The following is an 18,646-nucleotide window of genomic DNA, read 5'->3' on the forward strand; positions in this document are numbered from 1 at the left end:
CACTATATCATAGACATAGGCCGATGATAGATCAATAAACAAGGCAACAGATTTCCCCCCCCCCCCACTGGAATCAATCATCTAAGCCAGCCACTTTTCCTGATTTTATCGATTTTAATGCTTCATTCGTTTCTTGTGTAGAAAATTCTCCTGAGATGTTACTTTCAAGTAGTAATTAATCAACTCTAGTTTTTTTCTCCTTCTTAATTTTGCTGAATTTTTCTTTATTTATTCCCAGTGTCTTCCTTGTGAAATTTAAAATTCTGATTGCTATATCATTGGGGCCTATCTCGCTGGCATTTTGAGTTTGTTCCATAGAGCAATCTCTAAAATGGGAAAATGACTCAGGCCATCAAACCTGGGTCCTGAATATTGTTCCTGAATGCCCTCTCCCTAGCCATTGATCCAAACTTACTCTGTGGAGCCAGGAAGTGATCAGAGACTTATGAAGTCTTGTTGCCTGGACTTGCTCAGTGAAGCATTTTCCTCTATGGATATAGGAAGGAGAATGGTACATATGTGCCCTTTATGAAAGGATACCATCTTCTAATTTTTTTTTAAATAGCAGCCATACGTAGTGATCAGAATTCAAACTGCAGAGCATTGGAGAGAGTATTCAACACCTCTGAGGTCCTAAAGAGGTCCCCATGTTCATCTCTAGGAAGAACGCGGCTAAAGGTTTCTTTCAGGGGAAAGGTTTCTTTCTTGGGTATAAGTGCCAGTGCGGATGTGGCACTTTTCCATGGACAATGACAGGGCAGTTCTGCCTCACATGCTGTCCCCACACTGCACATTCCTGGTTTCTTTTCTGGTGACCTTAGGAACCCTGAGTTGGCCTTCAGCAAAGAATGAGAAAAAAAAAAAAAAGGCTGAAGGGAGAGGATCTAGGTCCAGATTTCTCAAACTGTGTGTCAGGACCCACTTAGTGGGTTGTGAGCCAATTTCAGGTGGGTTCAGTAGCACCTAACTAAACTGCCAATCAAAATGCAGAGCTGAAAATACAGGGAACAGAGTGGCTGGGCAGGGCTCCCAGTGGGAGAGAGGCATGTTGCTTTGCCCTGAATGGGAAGATGGGGTGCTGGGAAGAGAGGAGGGCTCTGTGGTTGGAGAAGGATCCGAGTCTGTGTTCTGCTTGACTTATGAGCTGAAATGTTTGCATTCTGAGCTATGCAAAATAACAGTATGAGTGTACTGTATAATGGGACCTTTGGTTGGTCATGGATTAGGTTTGAAGCTTTAGAGTGCAATCCTAACCCCTTATGCCTGTACTTTCCAGCACTGGCATAGCGGTGCCAACTGGACATATGCTGCATCCTGCACACCAAACTCTCCCTTCATCAGGTGCTTTTATGCCTGAGGGCCTTATTGCCATCAAGTGGCTGCAGCTGTGCAGCACACTCCCTGGAAGCCCAGGCCTTACCCGTAAAGGAGCCACTGCTAATACCACATCTACCTCCTTGCCAGATCTTCCGCGATTCCAATACACCTATGTTCATCATCATCATCATCACCATCTTGGATGTTATAAGGACAAGAGGCTGTCAGCAGTGCCATAACCTTTCAGGAATATTGAGGAACATCAGTGAAGTGCACCTTACCATTTTCTGCATATTGGTGGCTGTTGGCTGTACTGTTCTCCTGATGGCATTTATTCTGTCAATCATTACTTTCTGGTCCATTATTGAGACATGAGACTCACAGTGCCCTTTTTTGAGATGCGTAGTGGTATGCCTCTAAAATTAAAACAAAATGATGCCATGGATTTCATGGATGTTGCTTTTCATCAACAGGTCTCCAACCCAACCAGAAACAGTTTTGGCACATTTACAATAAATTTGCTCTACCTCAGAAACACCCGATACATTTCTCAATGATCAGAAGCTACTGATGTGGAACCATGCTCTGTGCCTTTGCTGGGTCAAGCCTTATAGGAAGTGAAAGCCTTGAAACACTGATGTGATTTCCCACTGTTTCTTCTTAGAAGCCAAGCAGAGCTGGAGCAGAAGCGCTGAGCTCCCAGGGAATGGCAGTTCAGGGCTGCTAGAGCCAAGCTCTAATTATTGCTGATCTCACATGGTGATTTCTTTCAAAAGTGACCAAGATTATCTCCTGTTTTCACTGTTTTCACATTTGCTGCTACAAGGTGGCGACTGTATCCTCAGATCCTGTATCAGCGGTTTTATTTATCCATGAATTGGGTCTGTGGCCCCCTACATCTCTCCCCCCCCCCCGCACGTGCCTGCTACAGAGGAGAAGGGAACTCTTCTCCCCTTGCCTCTGGAGGATGTTCTGAACCTCGCAGAGCTCACCTATGTCTGCCCCATTGTTCTCTGCAGGCCTTGGAATGACTCAGAGTGAAAAAAGTGAGTTCTGGTATTTTGGAAAAACTGGATGTTTTTAATGCATTATAAGGCATTAGGAGGCCACTGAGGACTTTCATGGGCCTCCCAATGCCTTACAAGGCATTAAAAATGTCACTTCTGGTTTTTAAAAAAAAACGGAAGTAGATTTTTTCGCTCTCAGAGTCATTCTGAACTCAGAAGAGACCACATCTGGACACGGGCGGCTTCTGCAGGACTCAAAAACCCCTCAGGAGAGCTTCTCTGGAAGGTGGGGGGCATTGCCTCATATCTGTGGATTCTGCTATCCATGGGGGATTCCAGAATAGAACCCTCGCATTTATGGGGGCATGCCTGTGTCATTTTCCTTCACCTTTGCCCTAAGTCTCATTTCTCCATGCTGCCATTACTGACTGTGGCAACCCATGCAATTTTGTCAATGATGTCATGGTGCTACATCTGACATAATGACATCACTGTTCTCCATCATTTGATAGGTCACATCACACCCTACAGGATTAATGGTAACATGGTCATATGGGATCACTAGGAACATGACAGCAAAGTAATTTCTCACCAAAGTGAAGCAGCAGTCAGGGGAATGGGTAGTCCAGTCCTAACCTCAATTATGCCCCCCCTTTTTTTTTTTTACAAATGAGGACTTCAGTCTGAATCTAACTTTGCATCTTTCCACAAATTTTTTTGCTACAGGCCATTCACCTTCCCCCCACTCATGCATTATTGGCCAGGTGCGTACCCAGGGGGGCAATGCCCCAATCAAATACCCCAGGTGCCAGGCACTTGGAGGGGTAGCACCCCAATCTGCTCCCCCATCACCAGTTTAGTTGGCTTGGGCGGGAACTGTGCCTAGAATGACTTCAGGAGCGCAGCCACAGTAGGTGCGGTTCTGCACGGATCGGAGGTCCGTCCTCTTCTCCTCCCCTTTCTTTAAAGGGGTGCCTAGACCGGCTGTGCCACTCTAAGGGAGGAGAAGAGGATGGCTCTTACAATGGCTGGGTAACTGCCCAGAAGCAGTGCTTTCCTCTTCCGATTTTGGAGGAGGCACTCGCCACTTCAGGCTCTGAAAGAGTCTTTTGTGCCACTGCTAAGCTGTGCCAGGAGGCGACAGCTGCTTCCAGGAGGCAGGTTGTGCTTAGCAGTGGTGCAAATGGCTCCATCAGAGCCTGGGTCGCCTCCTTCCCCCTTTTTTTCCCAAGAAGTAAAGAAGCGCAGAAGTAATTGCAGGGACCAAAAGGTCACCACCGAAATTACTTCTAGGTCATGGGGACAGCAAGTGAGGAGGTGGCCCCTGGTGGGAAAACAGCCAGGACCACCACTTTTCTTGCTGCTCTAAAATTTGATCGATTGTTTCAAATGTGTCTGAACTAGCATCTCCCACTGAAATCAGCAGTGGTGGATCTCCCATTCACTGAATGGGGCAAGTGACCCAGGCTCGGAACCTGCGCACCTCTACGACCGCGCAGGAAGCCTCAATAAAGCTCCCAACACGGTCGGAAACTGTGCTTCTGGTTTGCCACATGCACTGTTTAAGGCAGTGGGGAAGCCTCAGACAGCTTCTCTGGTCAGTCTTGCAGCTGCGTGAGGCTCCATTTTACTCCAGGTGAGTGGGGGGTGGTGTTCGTGGGGGAGGGTGACTTTGTGGACCTTTACCCGGAGCACCTCAAGGGGTGGGCCACCACTGGAAAGTGTCCCTGTGGAAAAGAATTTCAAAGAATAATGGTACTCCGAGGCTGCAGTCCTATACACACTTACCTGGGAGTAGGCTCAATTGAAATCAGTGGGACTTACTTCAGAGTAGACATGTATGGGATTGGGCTCCAAGTCACTGTAAGGTCTTCACTAACCCAGATATGGTGTGTTAGCTGCTTAGTCTTGAAGATCATACCTGTCCTAGAGACTGATGTAATAAAGTACCGAAGGACAGCAGGAGGAGCAGAAGAGGCATTTCTGGGAGGGGGAGAAATGGCAAATGTGGTCCTTTAAGCTATACATGCAAAAGAAAACAAATTGTTATAATAGCCTACCATAGTCAGAACAGAGTACCTGACTCCTGAATATACCTATTGACTTTGCACTCAATGGTATACATGCTGAGAACACAATCCTATGCATGTCTACACAGAAGAAGGTCTTGCCAGGTCCAGTGAGATTTAATTGAATCCCAGTAAGTTTGTACAGGATTTCTGCCTTAGAGTTTTCTGTACTTCACCAGCATCCTGAAACCACTTAAGCCTTCTTCTCAATAACACTTTCTTGTCAACATTTCCATAGGCTTTGACTTCAATAGAGCTGCTCCCAAAATAAATCAAACACAGTGGTTCCCAAACCTTTTAGCACTAGGACCACTTTGCAAAATGACACTCTTTCAGAACCCACCTAGGTTTACTAGACTTTTAAAAAAGGGATCTGGAAAGAAATAATATTTTCTTTATTTATAAGTAATAATAACCCGACAAAACACCCTCAAAATTTATCTCCTTAGCTCTTTTCTTAGCTCTTTTCAGGGTAATTATCAGATACAGTCTGTGATTTTTGAATAGCCTCAGGGCTTGAGGCAATTTGTTTTCTGATCTTTCCATCACATTTTGTCTGCTCACCAAAAAACAGGTTGCAACCTACCAGTGGATACTGACACAGAGTTTGGGAACCACAGCTTTAACCCTCTAATTCTAAATGAATTGTTTAGAGTAATCCCCATGGATAGGAATATTCATTAATAATGTTTTTGGAAGGTTGAAGATTGTTCTGAATGTTGTCTCTCCTAGGACAGAACAATCTATTTGATATCATTGTCAAGGTCTTGGAATCACCTTCCAATTAGACCTTGGAAAATTTCCTTTGGAGAAGGAAAATGTTTGTTTGATTTATAGCCAAATTGTATTGTGCATATGCATCAAGAAGGATAGTAATCATAGATAATAAAAATACAAACAGTTTACAAACAATAGCAAATCAAGCAAATTATAAAACGTGTACTAATCCACCTACTAAGCAGCAACCAGTCCTTTGAAAATGGGGTGGTTAGTGAAGCCTTCAAAAACCTAAGAAAAAGGGTTGATCTTTACCTGACACCAAAGTGATGGTAAAGAAGGCATGAGGTTGGCTTGCTGATCAGGGGGTGAAGTTCAATAAAAGGGGCCTCCAGAGAGAGCCCTCTCTCCAGTAGCCACCTTACCTTTCCCAGAGTGGCTCTTTTTGTATCTTCAAAAGGGCTGCAAGAGTGAGCTCAAAATTTCTCTGGAGAAGTATATATATATATATATATATATATATATATATATATATATATATATATATATATATATATATATATATATATATACTTCCTGTTTTGTAAATGAGTGTTTTTTAAAAAAAGAGTCTACATCACTGCCAAGCTGCATTTTTAAAACTCTTTTTTTAAAATGGAAAATACTTGTGATTCAACTTTGATGTCCCCTTAAAAAAAGAAAAATGTTGCCTGTTAAAACCTATAGGTTTCAATATGCAACAGAGTGACAGAATAATGTTAGGTTAAAGTAGATAGGTAGGTAAAGGTTTCCCTTGCACAGTTGTGTCTGCAGGGGCTGAGCCTGCAGCTGGAGAGCCTTGGAGATCTTCTGGACATAACTGGAAGTAGCTTTCAGTCCTGTCCGGAAGGTCTTCTGGTTGTGCATGTCAGGGTTGTGCATGGCCACCCTGCTCCTCAAAAAGCCTCCTGGAGACTTCTGAAAAGCACCTCTGGTTTGCTGGAACTCCCCCCCCCCCCAGTTTTCACGATCCATGTAATTTGTTATCCTCAGTGATACAAGTTTGGCAAACTGAGCTCACCCTCAGAAGCACCCAGACCATGCCAGGCCCTGGCAAGGCAGTTTCAAGGGCACAGTTTTATTGTGCTACACTTCAGGGTTGTTGCCCTGACCCTTCCAGGTTAACCAGGAGGCACCACAATTGTTGGTGTAGATGGTCTGGAGCGCACTTGGGTCAGCTGTAGTCATTTCCTGCAATGAGTTGAAACCCTATAGGTCTGCTTAGAAAGCTGATAAAGGCAAGCATTAAGAGAGATGTGAAAGATCAAAGTCCTCTACCAAGGCCAAATCATCACCCACTTATTAGGGTATTCCATTGGCAGGGTTATGTCTCAACATGGGTCATTTGGATTCCGGGTGCCTGATTGCCAAGTGGAAGCTTAGCTTAGCTTTGCCTGAATGCCCGAACACTCAATTGACCCTGAAATATTCAGTAATGCCCATTTTTCATTAAGAATGAACAAGGAGTCCAAGTTGGATATTCAGTTCCTATAATTGGAGGACTCGGTGTGTACTTATAGGATTATGTCATGAGCAACAAAATGCTTCCTCTCACTTCCTTGACAATACGTTCTTTTATGGTGCTAACACTTTATGGACATCCCCATTTGTCATGTATGGCTGAAATAAGCCTATAAAGTAGGTACATGGTAGTAAGGTACAGTGAGGCATGTTGATAAATACAGTACTTAACATGATGCAGAAAGATGACTGTGTTTTTTCAACATAAATGGTATCCAGGAAGTGTTCCAGGTTGTGATTGCAAGTCCCGTTTTAGAAACTCATGAAGAGAATTAAGTAATGGTCTTTCTTGCCACTTCCTGGCTCCTTAGATCAGAGATCAAATCAAATGTAAGGAACCAGCTGGGTGGGGGAGGTATTGAGAGAGAGGGAGAGATCCAGCCAGGGGTGCCAACTTGAGGGGGGTGATGGGGGAGAAAGAGGGAACACTGATCTGCAAGTGGGTAGGCAGAGCAGAGGACATCGTTCTACTGCTGTCAGATGCAGCCAGTTGGACTCAGAAAGCCTTGGAGATTCCGCTGAACTTTTTCTCACCCCCCCCTCCTCCCGGCTCAACAACCCAACCAAATAAGCAACAGAGCAGGCACAGGGAATCTCCAAGACTTTCTGAGGCATAGTTGGTAGTTGAATATGTATAGTGTCTTTGGAGATGTTGCACCTTGTCATCTGCAGAGCTTGCGTCTGCGGTTTTGACTCAACTCAGGTCTTCCAGCCCATGTTGTGGCCCAACCTGTACATCCAAACAAGCCTGGTGGCCTCGCCTGAAAAAGCAGAAGTGCCCTTCTAAGGCCTACAGAGGTCTTAGTAGGCATTCTGAGGCCTGAGGAGGCCACGTGCTGCCTCCCTGAGCCTCAGAACACCTTCCGAACATGACAGAGCATCACTCCGGTCTCATGGGCATAAGGAGCATTGTGGTTTCTGTTGCTCTGAACTCTTAAGGATGAGGAAGGTGGTGGTGGTGGTGCCTAAAGGTCTTCCATTTCCCCTGGCCGGAGGGCTGGCATGTCAAAAGTGTGTGTGTGGTGGTGGTGGGAGTTTGCAGCCTCTGTTTGGGGACCAGTGGGTCTTTGAGCAAGCCAAACATGTGTGGGACTGGGGTGGCTGTGCCCTGGAGACTGGGTTTACTGAGCATCTGCCCTATACCCATAGGCATAAGAGAGAAACATGACCAGTCGTGCACATTGGAGTTACAACTTTTGGGTGATTTCAACTTTGGTGATCTACTGGTGAAAAGGGGGATGTGATGCTTCATGAAAAGAATGGAGAAAGGGAGTGTGGGTTGGGTGGGTTCTGCAGTTCTGACCCAGGGTTGCAATCCTGACAAGGGACTTGTGCCTGCCCAGGAAGGTCACAAACGTGAAGTAAAGCACTTTTGTGCCTCCTTGTGAGTCGGCTGGGCCGGCGCAGGGATGCGCACCGGCCTGTAGAGGCTGAGCCTCCATGCTGACCCTGCTGTGCAGCCTTGTGTCAGGGAGGAGGCGGTAGGGAGGTCTTCTGGGGTGGGGAAGGCAGGCAGAGGGCGGTCCTGGGGATGGGCAGGCAGAGAGCGGGAGGCAGGGCTGGGACTCAGCTCTTATGCCAGATCCCAACTCCCAAACTGAACCAACAGGTTTTGTGGGGGTTGTCGGCTCCAGCTCATTGTGATGGCACCAAATAATCTTGTGAGTGTGATTTGCAGGAATTGATTAGATGGTCTGTGTGTGGCCTGGAAATTATAGCCCCTTTGAAGAAATTAACGTATTTAGGAATACAACATTGGTTCCCATCCAGATTTTACCCATAATAACTGGGTGGAAGGATCACTGGAACAGTGGCATAGCTAATGATTTGGTAGGCCAGTGCCAAGCTCAAAATGTTGCCCCAGAAGTGACGTCACACCCAGGCTTTTTAAAAAGTGAAAATTGGGAGGAGCAGCACAAAGCTGCTCTTCCCCCCAGTATCTCACCACCCACTTGCTCTGCTGCCCAGTCAGTGGCATAGCTAAGGCTACCTGAGGTCAAAGATTTGTTGCCCCCCCCCAACAAAATCAAATTTAATTAAGTAAATAAATAAAAAGTTATTAGTTCCATGCTGTATCATAACATCATCTCATTGGCACTCAGAACAATCAGTCTTATAATTCTGTTTGGAGTTAAGCTAATAATAATAATAATAATAATAATAATAATAATAATAATAATAATAATAATAATAATAAACTTTATTTATACCCCACCCTTCTCCCCAAAGGGACCCAGGGCAGCTTACAACATGTTAAAAACAAATTAAAACATAATTTAACAAACAGATAAAAACATATTAAAACACATTAACAGATACCATAAAAACAATATTCAGATAAAAAGTCATATAAAAAAGAGCATAAAGCAGCAGATCATAGAGGACTCAGGCCTATAAAAAATACTAAAAGATGTAAAAAAAAGATGTTAAAAAGGCCTTGAACTCAGAAGGCTTCTTTAAACAAAAATGTCTTCAGGCCTTGCCGAAAAGTCTCAAGAGAGGGAGCCATTCTCAAGTCAAGGGGAAGGGCGTTCCATAACGTTGGTGCCACTACTGAGAAGGCCCTATTTCTTGCCGCCGCCCCACGTACCTCCTTAGGTGGCGGCACTTGTAAAAAGGCCTTCTCTGATGTCCTAAGAGGACGAGACGGATTGTGCGGAAGTAGGCGATCTCTAAGATACCCTGGCCCAGAGCAGTATAGGGCTTTAAAGGTCAAAACCAGCACCTTGAATTGGGCCCGGAAACGAATGGGCAGCCAATGTAGCCCCCGGAGAAGCGGGCTGACAGAGTCAAACTGCCTAGCTCCAGTGACCACACGGGCCGCCGCATTCTGCACTAATTGCAGTTTCTGAACCGTCTTCAGGGGCAGCCCCACATAAAGCGTGTTACAATAATCTAACCTCGATGTCACCGTGGCATGGATCACCGTGGCCAGGTCTGCACGATCCAAGTACGGCTGCAGCTGGCGCACCAGCCGAAGCTGAGCGAAGGCCCCCCTAGCCACAACTGCCACCTGGGAATCCAGGAGCAGCTGCGAGTCCAGGTGGACCCCCAAGCTGCGAACCTGCTCCTTCAGAGGGAGTGCAACCCCATTCAGAGCAAGCTGATAGTCCAGCACCTGCATCGAGGATTTCCGAACCAGGAGAGCCTCTGTCTTATCCAGATTTAATTTCAGCTTGTTAGCCCCCATCCAGCTCCTCACTGCTTCCAGACAGTGCTCCAGGCCCTCAACCGCCACCCTGGAGTCTGGAGGAAAGGAGAGATAGAGCTGGGTGTCATCAGCATATTGACGCATGATGTCTGCAGGGTTATGCTAGATCATGGCACATGACAAGTTTATTGTAGCCTACAAAGGTTCCAGAAATGCATTGGTAGAGGTGTGGAAAGTCTGTCACCTTCAGCTCAGGAGTGAAGGGGCAGATGAATTCTTTGACATGGACTCAGTGCACAGTGTGGTCTCAGCAACCCACTAAAAGCCTGTGTATGAACTACTGTAGCTGCAGGACTGTAATCATGGCTGACACTGTCTCAACTAGTCATGAACTGGCATCAGTGAACTTTGAGAAGGTATTTATTTTGTAAGATTTCTTTATTTTTATAATCAATGAAAAGCTCTGAGGCAAATAAATGAAGCTTAAGCTCATGCGATTCAACATGGCATTTACCAGGAGAGGCCACTAGGGACATCCCATGGCACCCCTGTGAGTTTGGCATGGCGCCCAAGGACACCATGGCACACAGTTTTGGAACCACTGGGAATATAAATATTCCCTAATTTTTGAAATAAAGTCAGTGAGGGTCTGTAGATGGTGGCTTGCAGACTGGCACCAGTCCACAGATTACCATTTTGAGTAGCACTACTATTGGAGACATTGTTCAACTAAGGCAGGAAACTGCTAACCAGAATGCATCACTCCCATTGGTTGCAGTAGCTGTCAGTCACACCAAGGACAAAGAACATTGTAGAAAAACTGCCTGATTGGACCATGCTAACCAGAATGCATCACTCCCATTGGAGTATATTACATAATGTTGTTTTTACATTCACAGGTGGCTTTGCATTCCTTTTTCATCCGGCTAAGAACACAATTGAACAGTTGTAGCAGATCTGTGCAGTCCTTTCTCTTATCCTTATAATTGCATGGATTGACTGAAAGGAATCAAACCAAAAGGAAGTTAGATGCAAAAGACAGAAAGCATCCCATTGTTTGAACTATTGCTCTGCTATCTCAGTCACGCATAATGCATTCTTTTAGTCTTGCTCACTGTCAGAGACATTTATCTTTCTTGAGCCCAAACCATTCTTGGCTGCATTCTGCCCTGGACGACGGGGACCTTGCCACAGTGGTGTCGCTAGGGGTCTGCAGGGTGGGAGGCGTGGACTGCACAGGGCAACGCCTGTATATCATGGGGGTTACACAATGAGCTCTCCCAACGGGTGACACACACCCTAGTGACGCCTCTGCCTTGCCACCACTGCATTTGTCTTGGGAGACCTATCAGACGTACTTTTGTAGCATACTTCATTGAGAACTGTCTCTGGAAGACATTCAGGAATCTAGAGCCGGTGCAGAATGCTGTGGCCTATTTATTATATACTGCAGGGTCTGTCGTGCTCTGATCTTGGGCTCCACCAGATGCTTCTGGCCTCAGATTAGGTGCCGCTTGTTGTCTATAGACGCCTACTGTGCTGTTTCCCACAGTGACGTCCCTGATAGGTAAGATCCTCTTGGGACCTTGCTTTGGGTTTTGCCTCCACAGGATGTCCATTCTGCAAATGCTCAAAATATGGCTTTTTTCGTGATGGTACCTAAAAGGTGGTCTTCATCCCTCAGGAATGTCCTCAGGGCTAGATCATGCACAGGGAAAGGAACTTCAGATGAGATTCTGGAATGAGTTACTACAGCTATTGCTGATCGTTCAGAAGGTTAATATTATCCAGCAGATTCGTCTTATGATATCATTAGTAACTTACTGCAGAGTTTATCCTCACAGTGACCAGGGCAGTCGTCACATGATGGGCCTTTTTTGTAGGGTGTTGCTATTTGTTCCTTTATGTTGCCTCTGGAATCACCAAACAATGACACAGATTTTAATCATTGTTCTTAATAGTCATATAAGACCACAGACTTTGGAAACCCACATAGCTTAATGGTTTTGATGAGTTCAAATAACAAGTTATGGATTGGCTGCACAATCATAAGCTTCGGCAGTGTCAGTGCAGCAACCGCTGGACTGGCGTATGGTATTGCAAAAGTGCCTTAAAGTGCTCTGTAGCACCCTGTGAGTAAGCTGTACCAGCAGGAAGGCCTGGATTGCCCTGATGGCACTGGATCTAAATGGAGCACCCAACGGAGCAGGTAAGTTCCCTCTGGGCAGTGTAGGGGCAGGTACAGTGTGGGTAGGGTGAAGGGGTAATGAGTGGGTAATGAGGCAGGGGAAGGAAAGGGAGGAGGGTAGATCAGAGCAGGGGGACAGGATCGGTGGCAGCAGCCTGGGTTTGAAAACCTGAAACAAGGCTTCTCATACTTGTGCCAGCAATTTTGCTGGCACATAACTGATTAGTCATATTGCCCAGGTGGGGTTTTATCCAGGGCAAGGGGACAAATGTCCCCTTCACCCTGCCTTTTCCCAGCACTGGATACAGCCTTGGCTTAGCAGCCCCACTGCACTGGTGCTAGTTAGGATTGGGCTGTGATTGATGTTGGTAACTTAAGCTGGTTACACACACTTGCAGGAAAGACTTCTCAAGTTTATTATTTGGCACACTCTATATGCGATATGTGCAGCGACCACTGTGCCAGCATATGGTGTCACAGAAACGCCATAAAGAGCTTTGTGGCACCCTGCGAGTATGCTGTGCCTGCACTGCCCTGACGGCACTGAATCCAAATGGAGCAGGTAAACGCAGGGGAGGGGAGAGGGTGGGAAAGGTGAGGAGGTATAATGAGGCCAAGAGGATGGAGAGGGGGGTAGATCAGGCTCAGGAGGGACACAGGATCAGTGGCAGCAGCTTGGATTTGAAAGCCTGAAATGAGGCTTCTCAGACTTGTGCCACCAATTTCACTGGTGCAGATCTGAGTAGCCCCACTGCTTAGGCTGGGCTTTACCCAGGGTAAGGGGACAAATCTCCTCTCCAGTCGGCTCATTCCCAGTACTGGATACCGTGTCGGCTGTGTGGACCTGGTAACTTAAGTTGGTAACACACACTTGCAAAAACAATGTCTCAAGTGTATAAACTGGCACACTCTCCATATTACACTGATTTGGGTGATAGTCTTCTGGATTCTGCTACCAGACTACAGGTACATATCGCACATGAGAGAAAAGCGGTTTAGTAAAATCAGTTTCTTTGTGCTAAAAATCCTACATCAAAATGGTACTCCCCTCCCAAAAGAGATTCTCATTCATTTTTCAGATTTGCAGGACTTTTTCCATATTTGCTGATGAATTTTTGTACAATTCAGTCATTATTCTCTCAACATAGGTTGTGTCATCAGCATCCCTGCAATATTCAACAGCAATGGTCTAGCCACTTGGTACAAATGGCTGCATGACTGAGCATGTGGCTGTTTGTGTTAGCAGGGTGACCATTTGTCTGGAAATTGCTGAACTTGTCCTCTTTTTCAGCCTCTTGTCCAGGAGTCTGGAAAAAGGCATTCTATGTCCTCCATTTTTGGTGTTTCTTATTGAGAGCTCAGCCTCACCCCGCAGGCGGACTCCTCCAAACAGCTCAGGCTCCTGTTCCCTAGCAATGCAGCTTAGGGCTAATCCTAGGAATCTCCTGTAGCGACATCGCAGAAGATATCACCGAGATAGGGTGTGGTGTCCACAGTGCCCCTTGCTCTAAGTAAATGCAGGGTTAAAGCCCAGGTGGTAGCTGGAGGTGTGCTGCACAGCTGCAGCCACTAGAGGCTAAAGTGAACCTAGAAGGATATAAACTGGAGGAACTAGGGGGTGTGGGTTGTAGAAGGAGTGTAGGTTAGACAGGACGGGACAGGACCCATCTGGATGGATGGATGGATGGATGGATGGATGGATGGATGGATGGATGGATGGATGGACCGACCGACCGACCGACCGACCGACCTCAGACCGTGACTCAGCTTATTGCCTCTGGACTCTGATTTGGCAACTCTCATTGATTGGACTGGCTTGCCTGGCAACTGACCTTGGACTGGGACTTGACTCTGACCTTTGCTTGCTGCACTTGTGAGTTTAACAAGGGGAAACTAATCAGCCTTAAGCGGGCACGAGGCCCAGTGGGGAGGAGCTGTGGCAAGACATCTCCTGATAGGCATGTGACACGGGAGAGGAGGGCAGAAGCAGCCTGAGCAGAATGTGCCGCCATGTTTTGCCTGGGAGCTGAGTAGCAAGCATGCCCATTGAGGCTATTGCCAAGTCTGGCGTCAGTCAGTCAAGCCTTTCATAGAATCAGAGAGTTGGAAGGTGCTGAATAGGTCATCTAGTTCAACCCCCTGCCTTAGGCTGGAAATCCTCTTAGAGCATCTCTGACAGCTGCTTGTCGAGCCTCTGCTTGAATATCTCCAGTGAGGGAGAGTCCACCACCTCTCTCGGCAATCTGTTCCACTGCTGAACTGCCCTGACCGTCAGGAATTTCTTCCTGATGTTTATCTTGCAATGTTTTTGCGTGCACAGGAGGGAAGAGGACCTGGTGCTTCTGGCAGGGATGGGGAGGGAGAGGGAAAGAGAGTGCATTTGTGTTTTGAGTGAGTGGAGACAGGGTCTTGCAGTGCGGGGGATCCTTGGAAGTTCACTTGTTGCAGGGATTGGGAGGGGGGGAAAGAGCAGTGTTTAACTGAAGGCAATGTTTAAAAAATCAATCATGATTCTGTGGAAACTGATGGGGCAAGTTCTGCCCCTTAAAATGGGATAGCAGATAATCCCACTTCTCTCTCAAATACATGGTATGTTTTTGGCTTCTTGAAATGATGCAGACTTTGTGTCTTGTTTCATATTGTTGTGAGGAAGAGATGAAGGTGTGCGCACATTAGGGAGCAAAAGGAGCTTGTAAACAAGAGTATGTTACTCTGTAATCCATTTTGCAGGGCTTCATGGTGTCATGATTCTAGAAAGTTGTAACTGCATTATTTTGGTTGTTTGGTGGTGGTGGTTTGTGCTGTTTTTTGCTTTTCACTGTGGTTGTTTTAAAAATTACTAATACAGTTTTAAATTAATAAGTAGTAATATAGGGCAGGGCCTAAGAGAGGGGGGTAAAGGGGGTACCCGGGCCCCGAGGTCTGAAAGGGGGTTCGGAAGCTAGAGGAAGGGGCCCGGAGCCGTACAGTTTCCTGAGAGCTCAGCAGACTGCTGCACAGGAGACAGGATGCTGAAACTAGCTCCGACCAACTGGACTCCAAGTCCCTGAAGGCAAAGCAGCAGGCTACAGCCTACTGGGCCTGCACCCCTCCTTCAGAGCTTAGCGGAGGCGCGCAGGCTTGCCTCATGTAGGAGCGCTGCTGCTTTGCCTTGCGAAGCTCAGGCAGCCAATGCCAGCATTCAGCAGCAGGCTCCGTGAACTGCACGAACTGGCCTCCCACTCCCACAAGGCAAAGCAGCAGCGCCACCTACTGGGCTTGGGCACTAGTACACATGGCAGACCTGTGCTCTGTGCTGTAAGAGAGGGGCTGAGATTTGTTCTTGTGGCTTGCTGGCATCCTAAATATTCCCTCAACATTTTCAACGTCTGAAAAAATATTTTGTGACTTTTCTTCTCTTCAGTCTGGTCTGTCTCTAAAATGTATTTTTCTCATAAATCAGGAGCCCAGAAAAGAAAAGACAAAAAAGAACAAGATGAAACTCATACAAGCGGTCAACAAACACTATTTCAGTTTGGGTGAGGTGCAGCTTCACATTCACAGACTTCTCCATTGAGCTCACATGTAGAATTGGAACAAGAAGAAGATGTTGAAAGCCTTATCCCCGAACAAGCAGCAATTGATTTGGGTGCTTCTGCACAGAGTTGATAAAGAGGCAGATGCAAAAAATGAAAAACAGAAAGCTACAGACATACAGATGCATGTGAAAGTGAATTTGGAAGGAGAGGGGAGTGATCATAATGTAGGCCTTGACATTGGATATATCACAACTGAGTTTCCACCTCAAAAGGAAATAGAAAAGTATATTATGAATGGTCACATCCCTATGCCTAAAACATTCCCAAAAGATACCTGCAATACAGTTTTCCCAGAAAGCATACTGAAATATCAACACACTAATGAAGAAGTACATTCAAGAGACTGGCTTGTTTGGAGTCAACAGAAACAAGCTTTATATTGCTTCCTGTTAAAATCCCCCTTTTCCTTTCAAGTTGTGATTTTATGTCTGGTTATGTATTATGGACTAAAATATCATGCAGGCAAAACCTCAACACATTTAAACTTCTCACAATCAGGTCAAGCTACAAGAACATGGCTGCACAACCTCCACTTAAATCCCTTGCTTAAATGTCTCCTATTGTTGTCTCAATGCTTAAATGTCTCCTATTGTTTCAATCACTGCTTAATCACCATATGCAGATTTGAACAGTCAGCTACCCCCCCCCCAGGAGGCCAGCCTTTGCTGATCTCCTTGATCATCCTGTTTTTCTTGCATGCTCCACGTGCCCCACTGTGTGTAGTGAGCAAGCGCATCCAGATCAGCTCTAGGCCACATCAGGATCATTCAGGTCAGCAAAAACCCTTTTTAAGAGAGATTAGCACATGCTAGCTCTCTCTCTGGCTGCCCTCCAAGGCAGAGGTCCTCCTCCATAGGACTCTTCCCCCCTCCCATCCAACCTCAGGACAGGTAACTATATCTTGCATCTGGAACCTTTTCCCTTCTTCCCCCCCTTCTCTACCCATCTTTAGTCAGCAACTGGGTTGGCAGATCAGGGACCCCTAAAATCCTTCCCTAAAATCTTTCCCTTTTCCTGATTTCCTTGGATGCACCAAATACATGGCACATGCAACCACCATAAGCTAGGTACTAGAAACATATACTTATTATTTTTCCATGTGCATTATGTTTACCTGTGTGCTTTTGCAATAAAAATATAATCTTTTACTGAGTCATCTTTCTCTCAGTCTCTTTTCAAGCTAAAAAGGAATTTCTTTTTGCATTACGCTGTCTTGTTATCTAGCCTGCGATCCTGAAGTTTCCAAAGGGGTAATATAATGATTCCCCTTAAAACATAACAGCCCTTTTTGGTAACATATTATTGCAGCCCTTTTTGGTAACATTCCCATGTAGATTTTGGCACAAGACAGTCAAGACTAGCACTTCTGCTGCACAGAAGTCTGCACTGGTATCTGCTGAAGGCTGGGGTTTGAATGGAAAGTGGCGGAAACTTTCCTATATGATCCCAAAACATGAAAAAGGCAATACCCACAGAGAATGTTACTTAGCTGGGTGAGAACTGGAAAGGAGCCTGCTGTCTGGGACAGGAGCTGACATAATTTTACAAGCAGCAATCAACACTCAAGCTGCAAAATGGTATAACCTCTTAAAGCGTATAATAGATGTTGTGCTCGTCTTGGGAGAACGTGGTCTACCATTTACTGGTTCATCCCAACAAATTGGTGATCCAGACAATGGAAACTTTTTAGGACTCATTGAACTGCCCTCCAGGTGGGACCCCATCGTTCAGGAACACTACATGTGAAGGAGCCTCAGAAAAGGGGTGAGCGTTCATTATCTAGTTCATTATCTGTCCCCTGACTCACAAAATGAGTTTATTGCAGAATGTTCAAATCTTGTGAAATAACACATTTTGCCTGAGAGGCAATCTGCAAAGTACTTTGCAGTAAAGGTAGATTCCACATCAGATTCCCCCCATACTGAACAAACAACATTTCTTTTGAGATATGTACTTTTAAAAGAAATGCAGTATGAGATTCAAGAAAGATTTCTTACATTTGCAGATTGTAGCAACAAAAGAGGGGAAGAAATTGCTCAGTTGATAACAGATACATTGAAAGAACGTGGTATTCTTCTCAGTGATTGTAGAGCTCAAGCCTATGATAATGGGGCTAATATGGCCAGAAAGTACAACGGTGCACAAGCAAAAATACTAGAACTGCTCTACAGCAATTTTTTCACCTTGTGGTTGTCATACACTCAACTTATGTGGAAATGATGCTGCTGAATGCCTACCTGAAGCAATAACCTACTTTGGAAGAATTCAAACTGGGTACCACCTATTCAGTTCCAGTCCTAAGAGGTGGGAATTACTACAAAACCGTATTGGTTGTTCTCTTCATGGTATGTCTGAAACAAGATGGTCTGATCACATTGAATGTGTATGACCTTTTGCAGCTCACTTGCCTGGCATTAAATTAGCACTGAAAGACCTTCTAGAACTAAATTTGACAGCAAAAGAAAGAAATGAAGTCACTGGAGCTTTAGTATACATGACATTGTTTGCATGTGTGTCAATGTCAGCCTTTGGTACAAAATATTAGCTGCCATAGATATTTGCAACAAGGTCATCCAAGCTAGAGATGCCACACTGGATGTTGAAGCAGCAAACATAGAAACTCTTATCACAGATATAAAAGAACTTCGAAACAACTGGAAATGCATATGGAATGAAGCCAAATTGGTTGCATCAAATGTAAATATAGAAATAACACTCTCCCACAGAGGCGATGGAGCTAGGCGCAGGAGGGCAAGGCCGCATGATGACAATACATCTGTTGCGGACTCGGAGGAAATGGATGACACAGATGATACTCCAGAAGAGGCCTATTTCAGAAAGTGTGTGTTTTATGTTTTGGTGGGCCATGTTATAGCAGGATTAACCATCTGCTTCAATGCTGTTAAGCAGTTGGCAGAAAAATTTGATTTCTTGTGGCAGTATATCTCCATGTCTGCATGTGATGTGGAGAGAAAAGTTTTATCTTTGTCAGAACAATATCCTGCTGACCTTAATGGTGATGACTTTGGAAAAGAAATGGAACATTTTCCATCAGTGCA

At 45.5% G+C, this 18,646-nt stretch overlaps 1 protein-coding gene across 1 annotated transcript in view; it reads right to left on the bottom strand.

The window, feature by feature from the left end:
- Positions 1-10,692: 10,692 nt before the first annotated feature.
- Positions 10,693-18,646, bottom strand: part of LOC136645873 (serotriflin-like) — a 41,712-nt gene continuing 33,758 nt past the window's right edge. The window contains exons 8-9 of the mRNA XM_066622314.1: positions 11,646-11,734; positions 10,693-10,820 (exon numbers count right to left, since the gene is read on the bottom strand). Of these exons, the coding sequence (XP_066478411.1) occupies positions 10,693-10,820; positions 11,646-11,734 (217 nt within the window). The remainder of the gene's footprint in view (positions 10,821-11,645; positions 11,735-18,646) is intronic.

Source organism: Tiliqua scincoides, chromosome 1, assembly GCF_035046505.1.
Source record: "Tiliqua scincoides isolate rTilSci1 chromosome 1, rTilSci1.hap2, whole genome shotgun sequence".
NCBI classification, from domain to species: Eukaryota; Metazoa; Chordata; class Lepidosauria; order Squamata; family Scincidae; genus Tiliqua; species Tiliqua scincoides.